General features: G+C 43.6%; 2 protein-coding genes across 2 annotated transcripts in view; one reads left to right on the plus strand and one right to left on the minus strand.

The window, feature by feature from the left end:
- CA8 (carbonic anhydrase 8) overlaps positions 1–24,493 on the minus strand; it is a 99,039-nt gene that overhangs the window by 43,612 nt on the left and 30,934 nt on the right. Inside the window, exons 4-5 of the mRNA XM_081258748.1 lie at positions 7,809–7,904; positions 1,224–1,286 (exon numbers count right to left, since the gene is read on the minus strand). Coding sequence (XP_081114874.1) covers positions 1,224–1,286; positions 7,809–7,904 — 159 coding nt within the window. The remainder of the gene's footprint in view (positions 1–1,223; positions 1,287–7,808; positions 7,905–24,493) is intronic.
- LOC308630279 (developmental pluripotency-associated protein 2-like) lies at positions 10,596–11,531 on the plus strand (the record flags this gene model as incomplete). The annotated part of the gene is made up of 1 exon (XM_081258792.1): positions 10,596–11,531. The coding sequence occupies one exon, from the start codon at positions 10,596–10,598 to the stop codon at positions 11,529–11,531; it is 936 nt and encodes a 311-aa protein (XP_081114918.1).

The following is a 24,493-nucleotide window of genomic DNA, read 5'->3' on the forward strand; positions in this document are numbered from 1 at the left end:
CTTACCTCCCATCAATCTCCTGTATTCCATAACGACTGATGTCACACTAGCTGAAGCAATAAAGGAAAATTTCTCAACCCATTTCTATTCAACAAATGCCAGTGAAAATGTGTCCTTGTCCCCTTTTCATCAGCTTCTGTGACCAGCCTGTGCTTTCCCTTGGCAGCTGGATTCACTCTGAGCCTGCGCTCAGGAGACCTTCTGTAGAGGTTCTTGCCTGGTTCCAGATGCTCTGGGCTTGAGCTAGTGAGTCTAGAGCTAGCGAGACTTTGTTTCCAGACAGATTTTAGGGTTGGCCTTGGGTCTTTGGACCCCTGTGCAGTATCTCCAGCACCCACATGGGACTGAACTTCTCCCCCACAAGGCCACTCAGATTCTACTGACTCAACGTGAGCATAGAAGGTACTGTTTATAAGAGAACTGGGCTTCCTGGTAATGCTAGGCCGAATCGCTACAGGCTCAAATCAACCTAAATCACCTTCTACGGGATATATCATCTTATGGCTTATATGTTCTTGTCTCTTTTTGCCTTTTTACTTAAATACTTTGAAGTGTGGTTGCCACAACTTTTATTTGTTTCATTTACAGTACCTTCCTATAACCAGCGGGCAGAAAGGGGTAACTCAGCTGGCCTGGGTTGCTCGAATCCTACACAATCCAAAAAAAATTTAAAAGGCCTGTCTTCAAGACTGGCCCCTGGCTGGCTCCTGGGAGATCATCTCTGAGCCCTTGGAATATGGTGCCTGAGAAGAGTGGCTCTGTGTGCCTGAGGCCTTGGGTCAGGCTGCACCAGTTGGACCAGATAAGTATATCCCAACACTGTGATTTATGGTGAAAGCCCGGTTTTGCTCAGGGTGGGGGAGGGCTAGAGTCAGAGTAGCTGAGGTCAGTCCCTCAGGCATTGCCGGCTGGCATGACTGACCCCCAATAAAATCCCTGGACACCAAGGCCCAGGAAAGCTTCCCTGGTTGGCAATGCTTCACACCTGTTGTGACATCACCGCTAGGAGAATCAGGTGTGTCCCTATGCGACTCCATGGGGCGGGGCTGTCTAGAAGCTTGTGGCTCACTTCTCTGGGACTGTAGCCTTCCGCTGGAAGAAACCACAACCAGGAGGATAAGAACTTGGCTGTGAGTCCTTTTAGGGAATGTCCCAGCCTGAAGGTGGGCTTGGAAGCCTCTGACACAGCCAGTAGTTTTATTTTCTTTTAAAGAATGACTTACCTTATACTGAATATCCTGGAGGATTTCAGTTACAGCCTTCAGGCCTACATGTTCTTTTCCGATCTGCAATGTGTAAAGCATAAGCCATAACCATAAAGCTTTTAAATATGTAGTTTCTACTTAAGATAACCAACAGAAGTGAAGTTCAAGTTCACCTGAATGTCCTTCCCAGGGAACAAATGACCTTTTTAATAATAGCCAGGTCAACATCTACTGAAGGCAATTAAAGGTGTAACAGAAGCCAGTACAAGAAAGTATTAGATATGTTCCTAGACATTTCCAAGAATCCATTCTAAATTCACCTTGCTAAGTACAGGTTTACCCACTGTGCCATATATATATATATATATATATATATATATATATAAAGTAATAATACTGCAATATAGAAATTTCAAGGATATTTCTGAATTAAAATTATTCATCACATGCCCAAAGCCTTCCATTTTCACCCTGGGCATTTCTAGGTCATTACTATAAAGATTTTATCCGTGTTGAAAAAATTTTATTAACTCAGAAAAATGAGTACATGATTTCATACGTAATCATTGTCCTGTCACCGAAATCAGGACAACATTTCTTGATTACCACAGGACATAGTTCTATAATCCCCTTTTTATTCTTAAATAAATAAGAATATGCTGTTCATAGCTTTCTATGTTTTTTTTCCGGGCCCCGTTGAGTGGCTTGCGCAGTCTTAGTTCTCTGACCAGGGACTGAACTCAGGCCATGTCAGTGAAAGCTCTGAGTCCTAACCATTGGACCACCATGGAATTCCCAGTAGCTTTCTCTTTTAAAGCATTATGTATCATTACATTTTTTCAGTGTATAAAGTGTTCCAAAGAATTTGAGACTTTAAAAAGAATGTGATGTTAACTATTCTTGACTCTAACTTTAAAAATTGTAAGTGCAATCTGATTTCCATTTTTCAGCCAAGTTTCAACAGCCCATGCTAATGGAGGGCAGTGACAGCAGAGACAGTTTATAACCTCAGACAAACAATCCTTGTTACGGTTGGCTTTTTCTCTTCCACATAAAGTTTGGACATATCTACACTACCAAGTGTAAAACAGATAGCTAGTGGGAAGCAGCCGCATGGCACAGGGAGATCAGCTCGGTGCTTCGTGACCACCTAGAGGGGTGGGATAGGGAGGGTGGGAGGGAGGGAGAAGCAAGAGGGAGGAGATATGGGGATATATGTATATGTATAGCTGATTCACCTTGTTATACAGCAGAAACTAACACACCATTGTAAAGCAATCATACTCCAATAAAGATGTTAAAAAAAATTTTTTGGAGAATGACCTACAAGGAGCTAGAAGAGCTGTCACCATGTTTATATTCCCTGTTTCTCTCCATGTGATCCAACTGGGAAACAGGCTAGGTGAAAGGGCATCAGAGGAAAGAGGTGAGACAAGAAACTTACATAACCTAAGATAGGCCAATCAGTTCAAAATAATTGGGACATCATTTTCCAAGTGTTTGCAATTCCTGAGATAGGCACTAAAAACAGAAAATGAATTCTCTTAAGTTAAAAAAATGTATATATATATATATATATATATATATATATATATATATATATATATTATATGTGCATATGTGTGTATATATATATATATACACATATACACACACACATATACACACACACACACATATATATCTTAGGAAAATTTACTCCTGGATGCAAAAGCCTGGACCTGTAGGCAGACGTCTTCACTCCATCTTCAGGGGAAACAGACCCCTCTGTTGTACTGGTTTAACCACAATGTAGCATTAGGATGATTACACCCACAGGTCGGCTCTGTCTTTACTTCATGCATCTCTTGTCAGAGCTTAACTCTTTGAAGAGTCCACATCTGAACGTTGTAAGGCCACACAATGTAGTGGTCCAGGAGCAAGGTCACTTGCATTGGATGCTGGGCTCTGAGCCTGACTCCCTTTTTAGTCTTGAGCAAGTTTACCTAACCTCTGTGTCCTTCAGCTTCCTCCTCTATACAGTGAGGCGGACAAAAGTGATGGGATTGAAGATAAGACTCAATCAAACAAAAACCTTAGAACAGGGACTTCCCTGGTGGTCCAGTGGCTAAGACTCTGCACTCCCAATGCAGGGGGCCGGGCCCGGGTTCAATCCCTGGTCAGGGAACTAGATCCCACGGGCCGCCACCAAGAGTCCATATGCCGCAACTAAAATTCCCACGTGCCACAACTAAGACCCAACGTAGTCAAATCAATCAATCAATCAATCAATATTAAATTTAAAAAAAAACCTTAGAACAGGGCCGGGGAATTGTAATTCAGTGACTATCACCCAGACTACTCTTAATCAGAATACTACACAGCATCGAATACAGTTCTTACATAAAGTAGCACTTAATAACTCTTACTGGCTCCTTCTGTCTATAAAGGTTCTTTGCCTTATGGGCAAAACTTCGTATTTTGCAACCAACTTCAGCTATTGCTCAATCTCTTTCCTTCTTTGTCAAAGTTTTCTCTGAAGGGGTTACAGCCACCAAAAAGAAAATATAGATGGATCCCCTGCACACCTCAGCCCCTAAAATCCTACAGCAGTCCAGGTGGCAACGCAACATGGGACCAAGAGTCTACCAGGAACCCAGTAACTCCTGACCCTCCCCTTGGCCGTCTTTCACTGCCGCCCCAAATGCCAGCCCTCTGGTGAGTTTCCTCTCGACAACCTCAGCCCTGCACAGCCCTGTGCTTTTCCGCTTCTAACACTAATCCCCCCTCATTTTCCACTGCAGCCTCTGAAACTGGACGACTCCACAGCTTTGACAAGCTCTCCCACCACCTCCTCCAGGGGGTCTCTGTGAACCCCTCAGGTCTGCTCAAGGCCACCACCCTCCCAAGCCTTTGGCGTGGACACTGCGCAGTCTCCCTCAAGACAGGAGTGAGAGCTGTGGCCAGCTCCCAGCTGTCACTTTCAGATGGGTCTTCTACCCCACAAGCCCAAAGCCATCCTCCTCCTCTGAGCGGACTGCCCTCCTCCGATGCTATCCTGCTCTACTTGTCACGTACTGACCCACCGGTCGTTCCCAGTGCTCATCCCCTCCTGCCGTCACTCCGGAGGACCTCAGCATCCCTGTGCGCGACCTGTGCCCTCCCTGGCCTGTCTCTTTACCCCTCAGTCCATGCCCATCAGCTCCCTCCCTCCTCAGCAAACCAATCCTGAGAACACACCCTGGATTTGTCTTCACTCTGAAAACTGCAACTCCAAACAAAGACCATTGCCTCTGACCATAAGTGCCCATCCGTCCAGCTCTCTCCTTTTCTCTCTCTTCCTAGTCACTGATCACAAGGTGTCACGCCCCTCAGGTCCCTCTTGGCTTCATCTCTTTCCCTTCCTGCCTATGCTCAATGACACCTCTTCAACCATTCCCCGTTCTCTAATCCCTTTGTCCTCCTAAACCTTATGCTCTGTAACGGATCAATACAACAATTAATTTGTTAGAGGGACTTTCCTGGCGGTCCAGTGGTTAAGACTCCATGCTTCCACTGCAGGGGGCATGGGTTCGATCCCTGCTCGGGGAACTAAGATCCCACATGCCGCGGGGCACGGCCAGAAAAAAAGAAAAGTGCTAGAATTCTCTGCTCCTCTCCCTGGATGGAGAACAGCCCACGATCCGTTGTCCTGTACCACCTGTGATGTCCAATCGCAAGTGGGTGTCCCACGAGGACTGTCAAGTCTATTGTCCTTCCCCTCCTGCGCTATCTCAAAACCCAATCCCACACCCATATTTCCTTTGCTCCATAAATAATTTTGCTTTGCATGTCTCAGAGATAATACAGGTCATCAGGCATAAACTCCCCCTAAATTCCTGGCTTTTTTCACCTAAACATGTGGGCCGTTTGTGCCCACCCTTTCCTCCTGGCCCTCTATTTCGGAGAAGGGGTGGGACCCGTCCTGTCCAGGGTCAGTCCATCCCATGCCTAAGCTCTCAGCCCATGCCTTTCCACCTCCTCTGAGGCTTTTCTACATCAATTATCCCCTTTCTTGCTGGTAGGTTTAAACAACATCTGCGCTAGCCCTTTTTGCTCAGAATAAAAACACAGGCCCATCTCGGATCTCAATATGAAACAATCTGAACCTTGCTGAGCACGTCACCACCAGTTATCACGCCGTCTGTCTTTGAGTCAAGCTTCCTGAAGGGAAGTCTATCCTCACCGCCTGGACTTCCTCCCTCCGCTTCTCCCAGCCTCTGGCCTAAGCGCAAGACCCCCGCATGCGGTCCTTTCCTCTCTGCCTCGGCTGACACTCCCATCAGCGCTTCTTTCCTCCGTGAATGTTTGCTCTATAGTTTCTGGGACTCTGTTCTCTCCCGAGAAAGGCATTTTCACATAGATAACCTGGATTTTCGCTCCTATGGAAAGTTAGAGCCAGAGTACAAGCTCCCAAGCTTTGCCTGCCTCCAGTAATGAGCTGGTTCCAGGGAATGGCGATGTTTGGTCCCAAGAGACTCGGCTTGCAATCCAGTGCACTATTACTGCATGTCAGGTGTTCTACACTGAGAAGCAGTAAGTGAAAACATCAAGTGATCATACTGAATTCCATTCACAAGTATGTATTGAGTACCGCCTCCAAAGATGAAACTAACATGTTCCCTCCACTCCTACAGATGACTCTTCGGTTATCTGTGTTCTTATTTTTATTTTATCCTTATATTTTTTAATAATGAGACATTGCCTTCTACTTCTACTGCCTCATGCTCTCAAATCTGGATGCTCTGTTAACTCTCTCAGGCTACAAAAGATGGACTTTAACAGTTATTATTTTCAATATACTAAAGATTATCAAAATATATTTGTAGTATAATTTAAAACACTTTTCCATCAACATTTTGTGATTCCATTCTCCTTATACAATGCAGATATAAAACAGAAGGAATATAGGGCCCTGCCTGTGAAAAAGGCATGAAATAAATAGTGAGAAGAAGATTTATTTTTAAATGTAAGGATTTGTTTTAAATTCCATGACATGTGTTATACTTTAAAAACATGGATTTCGGGCTTCCCTGGTGACACAGTGGTTGAGAGTCCGCCTGCCGATGCAGGGGACACGGGTTCGTGCCCCGGTCCGGGAGGATGCCATGTGCCACGGAGCGGCTGGGCCCGTGAGCCATGGCTGCTGAGCCTGCGCGTCCAGAGCCTGTGCTCCGCAGCGGGAGAGGCCACAACAGTGAGAGGCCCGCATGCCGCAAAAAAAAAAAAAAACACAAAACATGGATTTCAAAAGGCTAAATAAAACTGGAAGGCTACTTTCAAACATCAATAAAGAAATATCTTAGAGGTATTTATAACAGGAAATTGTTGGAATTAATACTATTGAAATATATGCCACCAAAAAAAAAAAGAGGTTTCAAAAGGCCCCTTCCTCAGCTCTCTTTGGAAAATTAAGTTATTAAGGACCACTAGGTTATCCAAAGGCAGCCTGGAACCACACAGAGTGGACAATGGTTTCTGGTCCTGACTGGTGACATCAAATCCCTGTGTGACTATAAACAATGACTTGGCCTCTTTGGCCCTTGATTTCTCTTCTATAAGAGGCGGAAGGGTGAAGCCTACAATTTCCAGGGTCTCCTTCACCTCTAAATCTTTTATTACATCAAGTAATTACATCAAGACAAAGTTTAAAAGATTCACCTTAGGAACTAAATTAAATTTTTACCTTTGAAAGCATATGGTCTGCTTCTGTACGTTTCACTAAATTTATATAATATTCTTTGCCCACCAAAGAGCTCAAATCTAAACTTTACATTGACTATATCCACCAAGGTCTTTGCCGCTCTCATTTTATCAGTGTTTTCTACAAGGCACTTCAAATCATCTTAGAGTGAAAATTATTAATAACAAATAGCTAAAGGAATCTACTACATGATTATAGTATTGATTTCTCTTAAATTTTGCAGGAAGGCGAGGTCCAAAAATATTTTCTGAAATTCTTTTTCAATAATAAAATGAACTCTGCCTTCAGGACACATTTTCTAACTCCTTTCTCCAAAGACCCTGAATGCCACTCTGAAGAAACTTTCTAATAAGCCAATGAACCATTTTCTACCAGTGAATATGGCTGCTCATCCTTGACCCAGAGAGATCAAGTTTTCTATTTTTTTTTTAAGAAGATATTGGGGGTAGGAGTTTATTAATTAATTTATTTATTTTTGCGGTGTTGGGTCTTCATTTCTACGTGAGGGCTTTCTCTAGTTGTGGCAAGTTCATCGCGGTGCGCGGGCCTCTCACTATCGCTGCCTCTCTTGCTGCGGAGCACAAGCTCCAGACGCGCAGGCTCAGTAGTTGTGGCTCACGGGCCTAACTGCTCCATGGCATGTGGGATCTTCCCGGACCAGGGCTCGAACCTGTGTCCCCTGCATCGGCAGGCGGACTCAACCACTGCGCCACCAGGGAAGCCCCCAAGTTTTCCATTTTTAAAGTATCAGTGCTCTCTGTATAGGTGCTTAATGTCACCTCTAAGTAGTAAAAATGAGAGAGAACAAAAAACCTTTTGCAAAATGAATTAGAAATAAGCATCTCTGAACAATATAGCAATCATAGCAGGAGACCATTTACCTGAACAAACAAGGCAATGATGGCGATTCCATGGGGCTTCCCCACAGCCTCATCAATACTGCCAAACAAGGTGGAGTTCCAGTGTATCAGGTGGAGCTGGGTGAGCAACAACAGACAGGTAACCTCGTTACTAAGTGTACTTCCACTCAGGAAAACAAAGACGTATCAACTGCTCCTTGACCGTATCTGTATGGTGTCATACGCAATGCAAGTATCACAAATAGATGACTGGTTTAATACTGGTTCTCTGTGTGAATTCCTCCCTTCTCATTTCTGAACAGAAGCAGTGCTGAATGCCACTCAGGTTCTGCTTTTGTCCTAATCAGGAGCACATCTAAGAAGACTCGCAGATTTCACACTGATTTAGCTGCCTTTCCTTAGACGCCATCCCCTCTGGCTCTCAATAAAACAGCACTCCAGTCTGGGCACAAACACCAGAACTCATTCGAAGGATTACCACCTACATACTCAAGTATTGTGTCACCCAGTATTTCCATCAAGGATAATACAAAACCAGTCTCCAATTCTGTAAATTCTTTCCACTCTCTAAGAATATGTAGACAGATAGCATCCTATAAAAAGCGCTGCATCTTTTTAAAGCATGGTAAAATAATGGATGCTGATGTAGAACTCTAAACAAAAGCCATTTCCTGTCCTGGAGATAAAATTTTACCCGTGAAGGAATGACCAACAATACTCCAGAAGATTCTCTCGCTACTAGCCCCATAAAGCTCTGTAGTCTTCAGGTTTATCTAGAATGTGCACTTGCTCCTACAGTGCTGATAAAACACTTGCAAGAAGCCAGATTCAATTCCCTGGTTAAAATCAAATGGCCGCTGAGGTTCTCAGTAGAACAGTAGCAAGGTAAACCTTCCGCCTAGAATACTAATTTTCATCACTTTAGCTTTTAATCAAGTTACCATTACTTGCTGCCTGAAAACACTGACCCATTTAAAAATTAGTTTTAATCCAAAAAGACATACTAAAATTCAATCACCATGTCATTTTAGCATCCATATTAAAATATTAAGGAAAATTATCATAAGGATTGCCATTAACTTTGAAGTTTCTCCTGCTGAATTTGTCCAACTAGAATTCAAGATTATAAAGCTGACCACTAGGGGGAAGTAATGAGGTCCTCTGCCTATAATAGAAACGGTCACCCAGGACAGGTCAGGCTATGAAAAGCCCACATGAACTTGGATTGTCCAGTAAATGTAACTGTCAAGGCACTGCCTTTAAGAAAGCGATGTTCTATAACCTTTCAGTTAGCAATGAAAGACAGACCAATTTAATCTTTCCTTTTCTGGCTGCAACAATAGCTTTGGAGCCCCAGTGGTACAGATAAGTGTACAGTGGTACAGATAAGAACTGATTGCCTTAATTAAATCAACAAAAAAAGCCCAAGGTTGAAATCTATTTTTATTCCACAAATTGCAAAGTTCAAATCAACATTTTTCTTCCTTCTCATAGTGACAGTATGGAGCTTTTTTTTTTCTGAAACAAAACAAACCAAAAAAAGTATGTTTTGGGGGGTTTTTTTTGTTTTTTTTTTTGCCACTCCTCCATAATTCAGCAACATCATCACTCACACCTGTTCCTCAAAAACTACTTCACATGTTTTTGTGTTTAAAAAATTGAGGGTCTCCACTCCTTAAGTGTGTGCTGTACATGACAATCTCATTTTAAAGAGTACAGTATGGGGGAATTCCCTGGCAGTCCAGTGGTTAGGACTCGGTGCTTTCACTGCTGGGGCCCGGGTTCAATCCCTGGTCGGGGAACTAAGATCCACAAGCCTCGCAGCACACCACCGCACCCCCCCCAAAAAAAAAAGAGCACAGTATGGAATACCTGATGGTGGAGAAATATGGCCAACACCACCTGGGCCAGGTGACCAAGGCCAACATCAGCAGTCATCAGACATGTTGATATAGGCACCCTGGACATGATGTGATGAAAATGACATTTTTCCTCCCAATAACCCATAACCCCAGTCTAACCCAGAGGGAAACATCAGACAAATCTCAAGAGAGGGACATTCTACAAAATACCTGACCAGTATTTCTCAAAACTGTCAAGGTCGTCAAAGAACAAAGAAAGCCTGAGACAAGGTCACAGCCAAAAGGAGTCTAGGGAAACATGAGAACTAAATGTAAAGTGGTGTCCTAGGTGAGATCTTGGAACAGAAAAAGGACATTAGGTGAAAATGAAGGAAACTGAGTAAAATACTTAGCGTATTGAGATTGGTCCACTAATTATAACCAATGTACCATACTAATGTAAGATGTTAATAACAGGGGAAACGGGGTGTAGGTCAGGTGGGAATTTTCTGTACTATATTCATAATTTTCCTGTAAATCTAAAACTGTTCTTAAAATATACAGTCTATTTTTTAAAAAAAGAAAGAAAGAAAAGAAAAATTAAGGGACATCCTGGCACTTCCACTAACTCAAGCTAAAAAGGATAACAGAAGATCGCTATGACCCTTGTGTGACCAGTACAATAACACAGAACAAAAATAGCAAGAGAATCTCTACCACCGTTGTCTGCTCTACCATCTGGGTCTTATAGTCAGTTGATACTCCATTAAGGAGCAAAAGAGATTCTTCCCTCACAGTCCACAAGGAACCCAAACTTCAGAAACAAAGCTCCAGCCTGGTATTTACTGAGAAATGCCCCACTCTTGGAGGTGCTTTCTCTCATTAAGACCAAACAAGAGGTTAAGAGGATTAAATTGCAGATGTCCTTAACATTGCTGGCTCTGCCTTTCTCTGAGAGTTTCTTGGAATGGCACACCCGAATTATGAGAAGAATTTCTTTGAAGAGGCCTTACATGAAGAAAATATGCTTCTTACATTGCTTCCAGTCAATGAGGAAATTGTTGAAGACCATCAAACCGAACCAAGTGTTTCTTCAACTTCAGAAGTCAAAATGGAGTCACTGAGTCCAGATGATCAAGTTCATCCTCCTCAGACAGATGCACAGGTCAAAGCTTGCCCAAAATCTAGTCGTAGTAAACCAATTTATCCCTTGCCAACCATACTGCCTCCAATTAACAACGTGAGTCGGGATACTTTGCGGAAATGGTGCCAACAACTTAATTTGAGTACCAATGGTCAGAAAATAGAGGTTTATCTGAGACTCCAGAAACATGCTTATCCTGAAAAAGATCAGTATATTCCTGAATCATCACGGGAGGCCAGATTGCAGTCATGTCCAGGGAAACACAAGACGGTGACCAAGAGAGCAAGTGTTCAGAAAAGGAAGATGAGTGAGAATGAGGAAAGGACTAACATGGTTGAAGTGATAACTTCAGCTCAGGCAGCCATGTTGGCAGCATGGTCAAGAATTGCTGCAAGAACTGTTCAACCTAAGGCTATAAATTCACGTTGCCTGCCTACCGCTGTTGAGTCCTTTCTGCCGCAAGCTTCTGCTGTCCGGTGGTGTGTGGTCCATGGCAGACCACTCTTGGCAGACACAGAAGGTTGGGTTCGCCTGCAGTTCCATGCAGGTCAGACCTGGGTGCCTAACACTCCCAGGAGGATGATCTCTCTCTTCATGTTACCTGCCTGCACTTTCCCATCCCCAGACCTAGAAGATAATATGTTATGTCCGGAATGTGCTAAGAGGAATAAGAAAATTATGAAAAGATTAATTGCAATGGGGAAGAGGAAGAAACCTGGTTTGGACATACCAACATCATTGTTTTTAGATGGGCCATGACTTAATACAAAATAAATGGTTAGCAGAGGGGAAGGGGTGGGGTGTGGGTGAAATGTGTGAAGGGGGATAAATGTATGGTAATGATGGTAACTAGACTTATATCAGTTTTGTAGTGTACACAAATATCAAATTACTATGTTGTACACCTGTAACATAACATTATATACCAATTTTACCTCAATATAAAAAAATGTTTGTTAGAATACACCAGTGGGAAAAAAAAAAAAAAAGACCAAACAAATCATCATCAGAAATCCCCTTTCCAAGCCACTAGAGGATGGTTAATTCAAGGACCAGGCAACTTTCCAACACATTCTGGAAACCAGCTGTAACCGGTAGTAGTCACATAGGTGAGCGGTCCACACCCATCGCACAGTCTACATTTTTGCTGCCTCTCGGCTTCAGCTCACTCTGTGCTCCCTGAGCCCTACCTCACTCCACCCATATTAGCTTTGCTGCCATAACAAAGTGCCACAGACTAGGTGGCTTAAACCACAGAAGTGTATTTTCTGAAAGTTCTGGAGGCGTGAAGCCCGAGATCAAGGTGTGGGCAGGGTTGGTTTCTCCCGAAGCCTCTCTCCTTGGCTTGTGGATGCCCACCGTCTCCCTTGACTTCACATGGTCTTTCCTCTGTGCACGTCTTTGTCCAAATTTCCTCTTCTTATAAGGACACCAGTCATACTGGACAAGGGCACCCCCCCAGTGACCTCATTTTCACCTAATAACCTCTGTAAAGATCCTGTCCCCAAACACAGTCACATTCTGCTGTATTAAGAGCTAAGACTTCAACATATGAATTGGTTGGTGGGGGGGGAGGGGCAGCCCCTAACACCGTCTATCTCCCCCTTTCCTTTCTCCCCAGCTTAAAGAAGTTTTTTCAGGTCTGAGAAGCCTGAATTATTCACATCACCTCCCCATCTCCCTCAGCCCCATCTTTATTCCTATCATCTTATATTTTGCCTTATATTAGTGTTGGTTCTGTTTCATAGAGCAAAGCCATTAGAGACAGGAAAATCATCAGTGCCTGTGAAGAACTGAGTACTTTGGGGGTAACTAGAGGGCACCTAAGACCAGCAGTGACAGGAGAGGTGGGGCTGGAAAGTTAGAGGGGTTTGGATGGCACAGAGGTTTAAATTTTATCATAACTGTGCTTTGGGAAACACTAAAGCAATATATTATTGCAGTGAATATTATTATTACTTATGCTGCTTAGAATCAATCGAAATCCCCCTTCAAAGGTTCTTCCGACAGAACGGGGATGGATGGAAGTATTTGGCGTGGGAGGTGGGAAGGTAAGCTAGGTGGCTACCACGAAAGTTCCAACAGAAGATTATGATACAGGCGTGTGATGATTAACTTTGTGTGTCAACATGGCTAGTCTATGGTGCCCAGTTGTTTGGTCAAACATCAGTCTAGATGTTGCTTTGAAGGTATTTTTTAGCTGTGATAACATTTAAATCAGTCGACTGAGCAAAGCAGATTACCCTCCATTATGTGGGTGGGCCTCATCCAATCAGTTGAAGGAGAAGGAATTCTACCTCTGGAGTGAAAAAAATCCTACCTGCATTTCCAGCCTCTGGCCTGCCCTGCATACTTCAGATTTGCCAGTTCCTTAAAATAAATCTTAACTCTCCTCTCTCTGTCTCAGAATATACATATAATGTTTCTCCTGAGAACTCTAATACAGGTTGTACAAACAAACAAAAACTGTGTGACGAGAAAAAAAGTGTGGAGATGAATGGAGGCTTAAATCTGAACAAGATTAGAAGCAACAGGAATAAAGACAAAGGGCTCTAACAATTAATGTGACAGTGTTTGCAATTTGTTCTACTAAGACTAAACATGGCTCCTCTGGCAAAGGGTCGGGGACAAAATGACCTACTGATGCTCAAAAAGAACATATTAGAACGTCTGCTTACATTTATTTTTATCCAATGTCTTTTCATTTCAATTTTCCTATGCTACACAAAATAGATTATATATTATATATATAATATACATATCAGTACATCTATAATACATATTAGTGCATGAACTAATTTAGTAATAAATATGCACATACTGAGGACATGTGCTCTGAAATTTGTCTGGGGACAAATGGATCTGAACGGAAAGGCATTTGATACTAAGGATATGGTTTAGATAATGATGACGCAGCCCATGGAGTCCAAGGGAAGCTTAGCAGAGGTCCAAGCAGACAGTTATCTGCTGAGGGCACCTGGAAGACTCATTTCCAAGTCTAACAGTGCAGACACGCTCCGGGGCGGGGCAGGTCTACGGCAGAGGGCAGAACGGCACGGGGCAACCCTGCACTTGTGTGACTCTAGTGCTAACTTCTTAGAGGCAACAGCTCTCATAAAAGACTTCTGAGCTGGGAGTCACCAGCCTTAGATGCTTGTTTCAGCTCCTAGCTCTGTGAACTTCACAAGCCACCACCTCTTGGAGCATGTCTCCCTCTACCGTAAGGAGAGCTACGTCTTAGAGCTCGGCTTCTTCACACTTCCTCTGCCCTCCCGTTGGGCTCTCTTCACCCCCATATTCCTATCACATGTCGCCCTCCTTTGCTTTAGTTATACGTAACCCACAAAGGCAGAGAAGCGGGGTGATGCCGTGGAGGACGGCAAGCAGCTTTCCAGCTTGCAGTGCAGCCCAAGGTCATCAACACTGCTCGTTTCTAAGGAGGACAAGGGTTGGAGGGTGTGCTGACTCCGTCCGCTGCCTCGACGCAGAGGGCCCCCCCTGCTCTGCCAGCTCACTCCTCCGACGACACAGGCAGGACTTGGCCTCACGAAGGTCTCTGGAGCCTAGACCTTCTTTGCCTGTAAACACACGGGACAGCAGGTGGCAGAGGGGTTGCCTCTTGCAGTTTGAACCCAAACTCCAGCCAAGCTTGCCAACAACAGCAGCCGAACAACAGATGATTCTTCCTCAACGGAAACGAAGGGCAGTTCCCCAACCCCCTCAGGGACTCTTCCTCGAGAAGCAAAATGTTCTGTCTTCCTCCCAAACTGGGATATCAGAGCAGGAAGCCCACAGTTAAAGCTGAGTCTTTCCTCACCTCTTACCGTTCCTCCTCCACCCCGCCCACCAAGGCCTCCGTGCATGTGGCCTTGTGTGTCAACAATGTACGTTACTACAAAGCCATAAAAGAGCAAAGACCCATTATTACTCTGTCAGCCATCATGACCCTCATTCCTCTCTATTAAAAAAAATCTGACCCTAGGATAACAACGGTAAAGCACCCTTTTACAGTTTTAGAGAAAATCTTTGCTCTTTGGCTGAAGGGCTCACAAATTCCAATTTCCGGCCATTGATAACGCCGCTACGCCATTAGTACCTGCGAAACGTTCATCTTAATGTACTTAACTCACAGCGATAGATAAATGTGTCCAAAGTTATGAAACTGTGACAAGCCGTAGCCTTATAATCATTTATTTGTCACCGAGAAAAAATAAGTTTGAATGGTTCGTGGCAGCCTAACAGAAAGCTATCGTCAAGATAAATGAGGTTTCTTATTAACATAAATAACACAACAGCATTAGAGTACAAAAGAATGAATCATGAGGAATGGAAAAAGCAGTAAAAACTGAAAAGGTAATTATGACTCACACGTTTCTCTTCCCAGCCCTGTACTCACACAGGTTCTGTGTCTTCTATCTTCAAATGCTTAATGGACATTTCCTTTCAAGTGGCTTCGAGCCACTTCAAGCTGAGTATTTCCAGAACTGACATCCCTTCCCTTCAAAGGCACCGTCTCACTGTTTTCTTCCTGGAGCCCCCAACCCCCCGGAGACCCCCACCCCTTTATCTCCAACTCACCAAGGCTTTGCTGACCCCTAATCATTTGCATTTCAAAGCTCAACCAATCTCCCTCTAACACTGCTCTCACCGTATTTCTCTGTTCAAAATCTCTAACTTCTTTTATTGCCTGCCCATACAGGGCTTAAGTTTCTCCAACCCCATCCTTCCCCATCCTAACTATCCCCAAATACTCAAATCAGGTGGGACCCCTGACTCCTCACAACACCCTCCCCGTTCTGTTTCTGTTCCACTCACTTGGAATGCTGTTCCCCCTGTCTTGCCACTTACCCAAATTCTACCCATCCTCCGAGGCCTCGACAGGCATCTGATAGACAGATAGATTGGAGCTGGAGGTAGAGATAACATGAAATGACAGATACGAAGGGAAAGGGATAACGGGTCTCCGTCCTAAATCACTAACCAAAAGTAGGATGAGTCCAGTTTTAGGTGTTGAAAGTTACATCAATACAGTCAAACTGGGTCCCATCAGTCAGAGATGCAGAACCAGAACTGCCTGGAGAAGCAGGGGCTCGAGGTGCAGACTTCAGACATCCCTAGACACCCAGAGAGATGGCCTTATAAGGTCAGCTCACCCAGGGATCCAGTCACAGAAGAGACCAACGGAAGGGTAAGAACTGAGCTTTGGGTAAGGGTGAGGTGAGGGAAAGGGGACTATCAAATACGCAGGAGGGGGCTTCCCTGGTGGCGCAGTGGTTGAGAGTCCGCCTGCCGATGCAGGGGACACGGGTTCGTGCCCCGGTCTGGGAGGATCCCACATGCCGCGGAGCGGTTGGGCCCGTGAGCCATGGCCGTTGGGCCTGCGCGTCCGGAGCCTGTGCTCCGCAACGGGAGAGGCCACAACAGTGAGAGGCCCGCATACAGCAAAAAAAAAAAAAATACGCAGGAGGAAACCCAGAAAATTCCAAAGTCCTGTTAGGACCAACGAGAAAAGACTTTCTGGAAGAAAGTGTGGTTCGCAGGGTCAAGGCTCTACCACAACAAAGCGACAATGGCTACAAAAAAAAAAAGAAAAGAAAGAAAACGAGGACAGAAAGAGACTTTGGATTGATGTCTTTAAGTTTATTGAGAAGACAGCTGCAATACAATGAAAGGATCAGAGGCAGAGTGTAAAGACCTCAGGATGAACACGTGAGGCAGGAACAGCTCAGCCTAGAGGTGAGCAGTGAGGATCGGAAAACACATCGGAAGGCAGCTGTAGGGAGGGCTAAGGGATTTGCCTGAGTTTAAGAAAAATTCACCTTTCACTTGCAGTGTTCTTTTTTTTAAATTGAAGTATAGTTGATTTACAATGTTAATTTCTACTGTACAGCAAAACTGATTCAGTTATACACACATATATACATTCTTTTTCATATTCTTTTCCATTATGGTTTATCACAGGATATTGAATACAGTTCCCTGTGCTCTACAGTAGGACCCTGTTGTTTATCCATCCTATATACAATAGTTTGCATCCGCTAATCCCAAACTCCCACTGCATCCCTCTCCACCTCCCCTTTGGCAACCACAAGTCTGTTCTCTCTGTGAGTCTGTTTCTGTTTCGTGAATAAGTTCATTTGTGTCATCTTTTAGATTCCACATGTGTCACCTTTAACTTGTAACATTCTTTTAATCTACCCTTTTAATGGGCAAAAGTAAAACCTGAAAGAATCACAGGCTGCTATAAACGTTGAAAAATCAGAAGTATTCGATGCACCTATGACAACAGATGTAACTGAACCTGAAAACCATTTTTCTGAAAACTACAGTCATCAAGACCCTTCCTCTGAGCTAGGCCACAATTCAACACAGAGTCACAGAAGAAAAGGAGTCACCAAGAGCACATCCTGGTTTTTGTGCCGACTTAACTGCTTTCCTCGGTCCCAAAGAGTCAACCGTGAGAGTTGTAGCAGATCTCCCGCTAGATTTTGAGTTTCCGGAGCCGAGTTTCTCACCCGTGCCCTACCACACCCAAAATATCCATCCTCAGTGCACTGGGAAAGAGCTACAAAATTAGAAAAGGAAAAAGAAAGGTTCATGTCTCGACTACACTTATGATACTGAGGGTTGAAAGAAGATGTTAAGTATTGGCATTTTTAAAAAGACAAGAAGACTGGAAGTGAAATGTCTGAGTAACAAAATGGGAGCTTTGAAAAACTGAAAAACAGCAGAGAAAGCACCCCTCTCTCCATATCCACTCCTAATTGTACGGAGCAGCCATCCATCTGCAGATAAATTGAGATTTAGTGTATATTATTTTCAGGTGCTGTGGCACTGAAGCTGTCATCATCAATATATTATGCCGCTATTATTCAGAAAAGGACATTCAAGGTGTAGACGTAGAATAGTGACAAAGCGCTGTAAAGCAAGGAATGGAAAATAAATTATTTGAAACTCTATCTCTAACTGTCGCCTACTTGTTACATTTGCCTAAACTTCATTATGTACTTTCTGGTATCGGAAAAAGAGAAATAGGAGGCTGTGTTGGAGCATTTCAGGGCAACTTCATCTATTAACATATTAATATCAAAAGCTACTTATATGTTCTTAGGGTTCAGAATCCTCAATTTGAAAAGGCACTAATAAATCAACTATACTTCAATTTTTTTTATTTTAAAAAAAGAAAAGGTACTAGTTTCATGTAATTTATGAAAACACTTTTTCCAAAGCAGAATGATTTCCTCTTTGAATGCTAATTTCCTTTTGTTTACTTCAATTTTGCTGCCTTCTTAGGAGCAGGGCATCACAGTGTGGTTAGGGTTCTTTTCCCAAAAAACAAAGCTGCCTTTAGGAAATTCACTATGGAAGGTTGGAAGAGCGAATCGAAGAAAAAATACATCATTTTGAAATATTTTATATTTAATGTAAGATCAGAAGCAGTTAAAACTGATTCATTGACATTGGTTTCTTGGTTTGCCAAGAAATATCCTCTGTCTTATTTGTGGGTTATGGCTGCAATTAAGTCACTATAACTTAAATCCTCTATATTTCATGTGTCATTCTATAAAATAAAGAAGGTAAAGAGACTGTCAAAGGGTCTTGGTGTTATAGAGTGTAAGTCATCTAGAGACTGCATCTGTTATTCGATCCCCCTCTGCCCCCCAAATGAGAACCACATTTGACAACAGAGCTCTAAAATAATCAAGGCATTCATCAAAACATTTGCTGAGCACCGATAACATCTAGGGTTTTAGTGTGCACTGCTTTCAACACTGGAAATACAAAGACCTCCAATAGTTTTATAAAAGAATCCAGGGAGTGCATAAATAAAAACATGAAATTGATAGTTCAACAGAAGAAAAAGATGAGCACAAAGGGTCTGCGTGCCCTGTAAATGACAGAGGATGCTTTGAGTATGTGTATTTATTTAACGAGCACTGGTACTACCTGCTCTGCCAGCCGCTGTGCCTTACAAACATCATCTCACTCAGCCCTCACTATCATCTTTACGATGGTAAACGCCATGACTGCCGCCAACCCTGCATCTTTTTTTTAATATATAAATTTATTTTATTTTATTTTATTTTGGCTGCATTGGGTCTTTGTTGCTGCGTGCAGGCTTCCTCTAGTTGTGGCGAGCAGGGGCTAATCTTTGTTGTGGTGCACGGGCTTCTCGTTGCGGTGGCTTCTCTTGTTGCGGAGCACGGGCTCTAGACACACATGCTTCAGTAGTTGTGGCACGCGGGCTCAGTCGTTGTGGCTCGCGGGTTTAGTTGCTCCTCAGCATGTGGGATCTTCCCAGACCAGGGCTCGAACCTGTGTCCCCTGCACTGGCAGGTGGATGCTTAACCACTGCGCCACCAGGGAAATCCCAGTCCCGCATCTTAAGGAGAAGGGAACGGAGGCACAGAGGGGGAAGTAGCCAGCCCAGGGTTGCACAGCTGACAAGTGACAGAGCCAGACCTGGTCCCGGGCGGCTTGGCTCCATCGCCTCTAGGCCGGTTCTCTCCTCCAAAGAGGGAGGGTAGAAGACTGATCAGGTTAGAACCCTCAGCGTGATTGTTCACAGAATACGTGGAGGAACGACAAACAACGTCCTCTGTAGAGACAAGAAAAACCAGGGAAGAGGAACGGAGAATGTACGACCCAAGAAACAGCTAGGATCCAGCCAGGCTGTGCCCAAGGCCAAGAGCACACGCAGCGTGAATGAATGCTCTTTTCTCACTACAAACTCCTGGGAAAATTATCTGAGCCCCCAGGGTCTCAGCTGTAAAAGGGAGATCAGACCACCTAACGTGTAAAAAGTTCCTGGTAAATAGCAAGTAAGCACTGGCTAGAGCCAATTACGGTCAAGAGAAGCAGGAGGTGCCATGGGAAGGTGGGCAGGGTTGTATTTAAACAGCTCGATCTTTGAAAACGAAGGTGTGCTCATCTACCTTCTGTCTGGTTATTTTCTCATTATGCCGCCTGAACTCGCTGTTTATTTTCTTTCTTTTTTTTTTAACATCTTTATTGGAGTATAATTGCTTTACAATGGTGTGTTCATTGCTGCTGTATAACAAAGTGAATCAGCTATACATATACATATATCCCCACATCCCCTCCCCCTTGCGTCTACCTCCCACCCTCCCTATCCTACCCCTCTAGGTTTATTTTCTTAAGGTTTAACGATAATTAATAATGTTTCCGTTATAGAAAGCCAGATCACGAAAGTCAGTCAGCCGTTCAAAGGCCTCCAGGAAGTAGGCTGATAAATGGGGGAAATGTGGGATGGGGCAGGAGGGAGGGGCTGTGAAACAGGGGAATCGGTGCCCTGCCTGCGGTGCTTAAACTCCCAAATTTAAAAAGCACAGTGCCGGGCTTCCCTGGTGGCGCAGTGGTTGAGAGTCCGCCTGCCGATGCAGGGAACGCGTGTTCGTGCCCCGGTCCGGGAGGATCCCACATGCCGGGGAGCGGCTGGGCCCGTGAGCCATGGCCGCTGAGCCTGCGCGTCCGGAGCCTGTGCTCTGCAACAGGAGAAGCCACAACACTGAGAGGCCCGCATACCGCAAAAAATAAAATAAATAAAAGCACAGTGCCAACGGGATCCAGCCGTAAATCCAGCCCCAAAGGCGACCGGTTTGCAGCCCCTCGGGAACATCGTTAATATCCCAACAGCAAGGTCTCCTGCCTGGAAGTGAAAATAAAACCATCGGAAAGGGAACTGTCTCTGCTTCCTGCCAGGACATCCTGCCATCCTCCCCTCCTTCCTCCCAAGGCAACGCTTGAGTCAACACCTGCCTCTGCTCTGTTCTTCCCTGCCCCCGCCAGGGGCCTTGCTCCATCAGGTCTGCGGCCAGACGCCTCCCTCTCTAATTAGCTCCTTGTCATCATCATTTAAATATGTGCAGATTTTTCTCACCTTTAAAAAACAAACACTTCCCTGACCTCAAACCCCTCCTACTACTTTCTCTTCACAGCAGACTTTTTCAAACACTTCCCTATGCTCCCCATGGACCCTTCCTCCCTGCCCATTTCCTCCACGATCCACTGAAATCCATCTCTCATCCTATCACTGTAGTGAAACTGCTCTCGCCAAGTTCACCAGAACCTTCTTCAAACTCACATCTCTGGCTTGGGCTGACTTGACGGCTCTACAGCATCTGAGACCTGCCTGTTCTCGAACCGCCCCTCCCCGTGCGTGCCTTGCACCACACTCTGTGGGTTTCCACCTCCTCGATACCAGTTTCATCTCAGGCTTCTCTACTGGTTTCCTTCCCCTGACACCCCCCGAGGGGTGGTGCCATTGGGGCTCCATCCTCTCACCTCTTCTCTTCTCATTAAGCATATTCTTGCTGGGTGACCCCATGTCTTCAGTTGTCACCTAGATGCCCATGATTCCAAAGTCAACATCTTTAACCAAATCTCTGTCCCGAGTCTAGATCCCTCTACTAAACTGCCTTCTGAAATATTTTATAGTTAGCATTTCAAAATTGAAGTCCCTCCACCATCCCCCAGACCTCTGTCTCCCTCTCTGTCCCCAGCTCTGTTAATGGACCCAAGCCAAAAACCTCTTCTGTTCTCTTCTTCCCTTACAAAGAGCCAAGAACTATGTCCTGCAACTTCTACAACTAAGAAATATAGCCACGTGAATGTGATGAAAAAATTTTTTAATATTTCTTTATTAGAGAACTTTGAGAACTTGTTCTAATATCACTGCTCAAAGTGCTTGACCCACGCTAGAGCATTAATTTAGAGGTGTGTTCGGAACAGAACCAGACCAAGGAGTTGAAAAGGCGTTAGTGAAAGCTAGTGTTCACACTAAAATATAAGAGCGACAACCAGGCAAAGAACATTCTACTAATTCTCAGAAATCTACAAAATTGAAGAAATGATAGGCAACTTTAACAGAAAAGAAATTTTGTAAGTGTATTTATAGAAATTCATATGTAAAGTGGATTCATACAAAGAGTTTTACAAAATCAAAAAGAAAGAAGAAAGAAGAAAGAACTATGTGCTGACATTTTCTACCTCCTTACCATCTCCCAAATCCATGCACTCAGCTTCCTCCCACGAGCAATTCCTTACTTTAGATATCCACAATCTATTGCTAGAATTATGGCCCAGGTCTCTTAACTAGCCTCCATGCCTCCAGGATTGGCTTTTCAAATTCATTGAAGACTCCACCTTGCAGTTCTGTCATCTGTCCACCTGGGAAAGTTCATCAGAGGCTTCTCCCTGTCCATAGGGCACAGTCCTCGCAATGCACTAAAAGAATACGTCTTTCTATAACCTTTGAAAGTGTGGCAAATTTGGCTTATTATGTATTAACTGTTTCAGGTGAGTTGGTGATAAAAATTATAGTAATAACCTCTTTTTAGTAGTAAGAACACATAGAAAGCAATCTTAATTGTATTTAAAATTCAGAACTATTTCATTTCTCTGTGAAATACCACTGTCAATTTTCACCCTCCAACTTTATTATACACCTAGTACATTGGCTAACAATCTAATTTTCAGAAACAATACTTTTTTAATCCAATTACAATATTCAAAAGATTACGATTTATAATAAAAATGCGTTTATCTGAAAATGTTGAAGAAAATCCATTTTAATCCTCACTGTACCTGGAAAGGTACTTGTCTGTGAACAAAGCATACTCAGAGGCTTTCACTTTTTGAATGGCAATTATCTAGAGCAAAAATGAGGACCATTTTATTAGAAATATGAGAAGGCACATATTGTAGAGGGAAAACAATGGTAGTTGGTCTGGGTCTCAGCCATTTCCAGTGTAACCTTGGGCAACTTATTTAATGCCTCTTGACCTGATTATTCACCTGAAAAACAGACATAACATCTACCTCTCAGGGATGTTGTAATGATTAAATAAGATATGGCATGTGCCTGGCACACGGATGGCCTTCAAAAGTGTTAACACTGTCCCCACAATTCCCTGAGAACTGCAGTAAAATGAATCTTGCATTAACTCCATGGCTATGAGAAAATGCAAGGGACAGAAAACTTTCCAACAGTATAAACATCTTGCATCTTCGAATTAGTGTGAGAAGAGTGAACTTTGACAGGCTACACAACTAGATGAGAACACAGGAAGGCTGCCCTAGTCTTATGGACAAAAAGTTCTGTGAAGATTGACACCTATGCTTCTTCCCACAAAGTGCTTCCTTATTTATATAAGTTTTGTTATTAACTTTAAAATCATAATGAATTAATCCAACTCACTTGTTGCTCAAGACGGTTGCACAAAGAACCATTCTTTAGCAAACTCACCATAAACCACGTCACTTCTCAGTGCTAATTAAAGGGGATCGTGCTTCCCGGAGCTTTGTGTAAAACTTTCCTGCCAACACATGAGCAGGGCTCTAGGGAACCAAGTATGAATCAAATTATTTTAAAGGACATTCTAGAAAATTGGATTTTGACTTATTACTGACCTAAAACACAGAGTCCAAGTTTCTTTTCAATGCTGTGATAAGGTTAAGTATCAATTTCCTTGATTGATGTGGAACTTGTACCAAAACAGCTCAGGTCAAAAAAGGTCAGCTAGGAACAGGAAAGACATCAGTGGGTGTGCACCAGAAAAGCACAATTCAGATAGGAAACTTCACCTACATTTACATGGCAATACACTGTGATTCTGTACAGCTCATTCTGACATAGGGGGAAAAGCATTTCTAAAACAAGATGATTACGTATTGCACATAATCCCAAATGTATAATCAGCAATGCTGAAGTGCTTCAGATGCTCAGAGGGCAGATATGGGAACACCAATTAGGAAATGAGGACTTCGCTTATGCCCGATCTTGCCTACCCCTGGGCCTGCCTCTCCAGGACTTGGGGGAGTCTCTGTTTTACAACACTCCTGATTCCCCTGGTCCAGTTAGTCACTGTTGTCTAACCAGTACATACGCTCCACTGCTCAAAGCCTTTATCATCCTGGCCATCCAAAACTGTCCTCCAAAACCCTATGCAAATTCAAATAATAGAAACAAAATCATTGTTTTCTAGAAGTTTTAATTACTGATAGCATATGTGTTTTAGAGAAATGAAATATATTAAAGAACAAAACTCTATTTTCATGAGTATATACTCATTGAGATGGGTCCCTTAGAAAAGCAAGAGCCTTTCTTGCTCTAAAGCAACATAGCTGGACTCCCCTGATGGTGCAGTGGTTAAGAATCCGCCTGCCAATGCAGGGGACATGGGTTTGAGCCCTGGTCCAGGAAGACTCCACAGGCCACGAAGCAACTAAGCCCGTGCGCCGCAACTACTGAGCCTGCGCTCTAGAGCCCGCGAGCCACAACTACTGAAGCCGCGTGTCACAACTACTGAAGCCTGTGCACCTAGAACCAAGAGAAGCCACCGCAGTGAGAAGCCCGCGCACCACAATGAAGAGTAGCCCCCGTTCACCGCAACTAGAGAAAGCCCACGCACAGCAACAAAGACCCAACACAGCCAAAAATAAATACAATTAAATCTTAAAATAAATAAATAAACAAATAAAGCAACATAACTTGGAAGATAATTTTGCATCTAAAATTATTACAGAGGCATACAGATGTTTTATTATCTTTGCTTTTATATAACATAGTACTAGATATTTTTTAATAAATTTGCTATTAAGCCTTTAACAGGAATAAAAGTTCAATAAAAATGTGTTTCTCTGGGAAAATGGGAAAGCTTTATAAATGAGCACTTCATAGCCCATTTTCAATAAGGCAT

Source organism: Mesoplodon bidens (genome assembly GCF_964165515.1).
Source record: "Mesoplodon bidens genome assembly, chromosome: 16".
NCBI lineage: Eukaryota > Metazoa > Chordata > Mammalia > Artiodactyla > Ziphiidae > Mesoplodon > Mesoplodon bidens.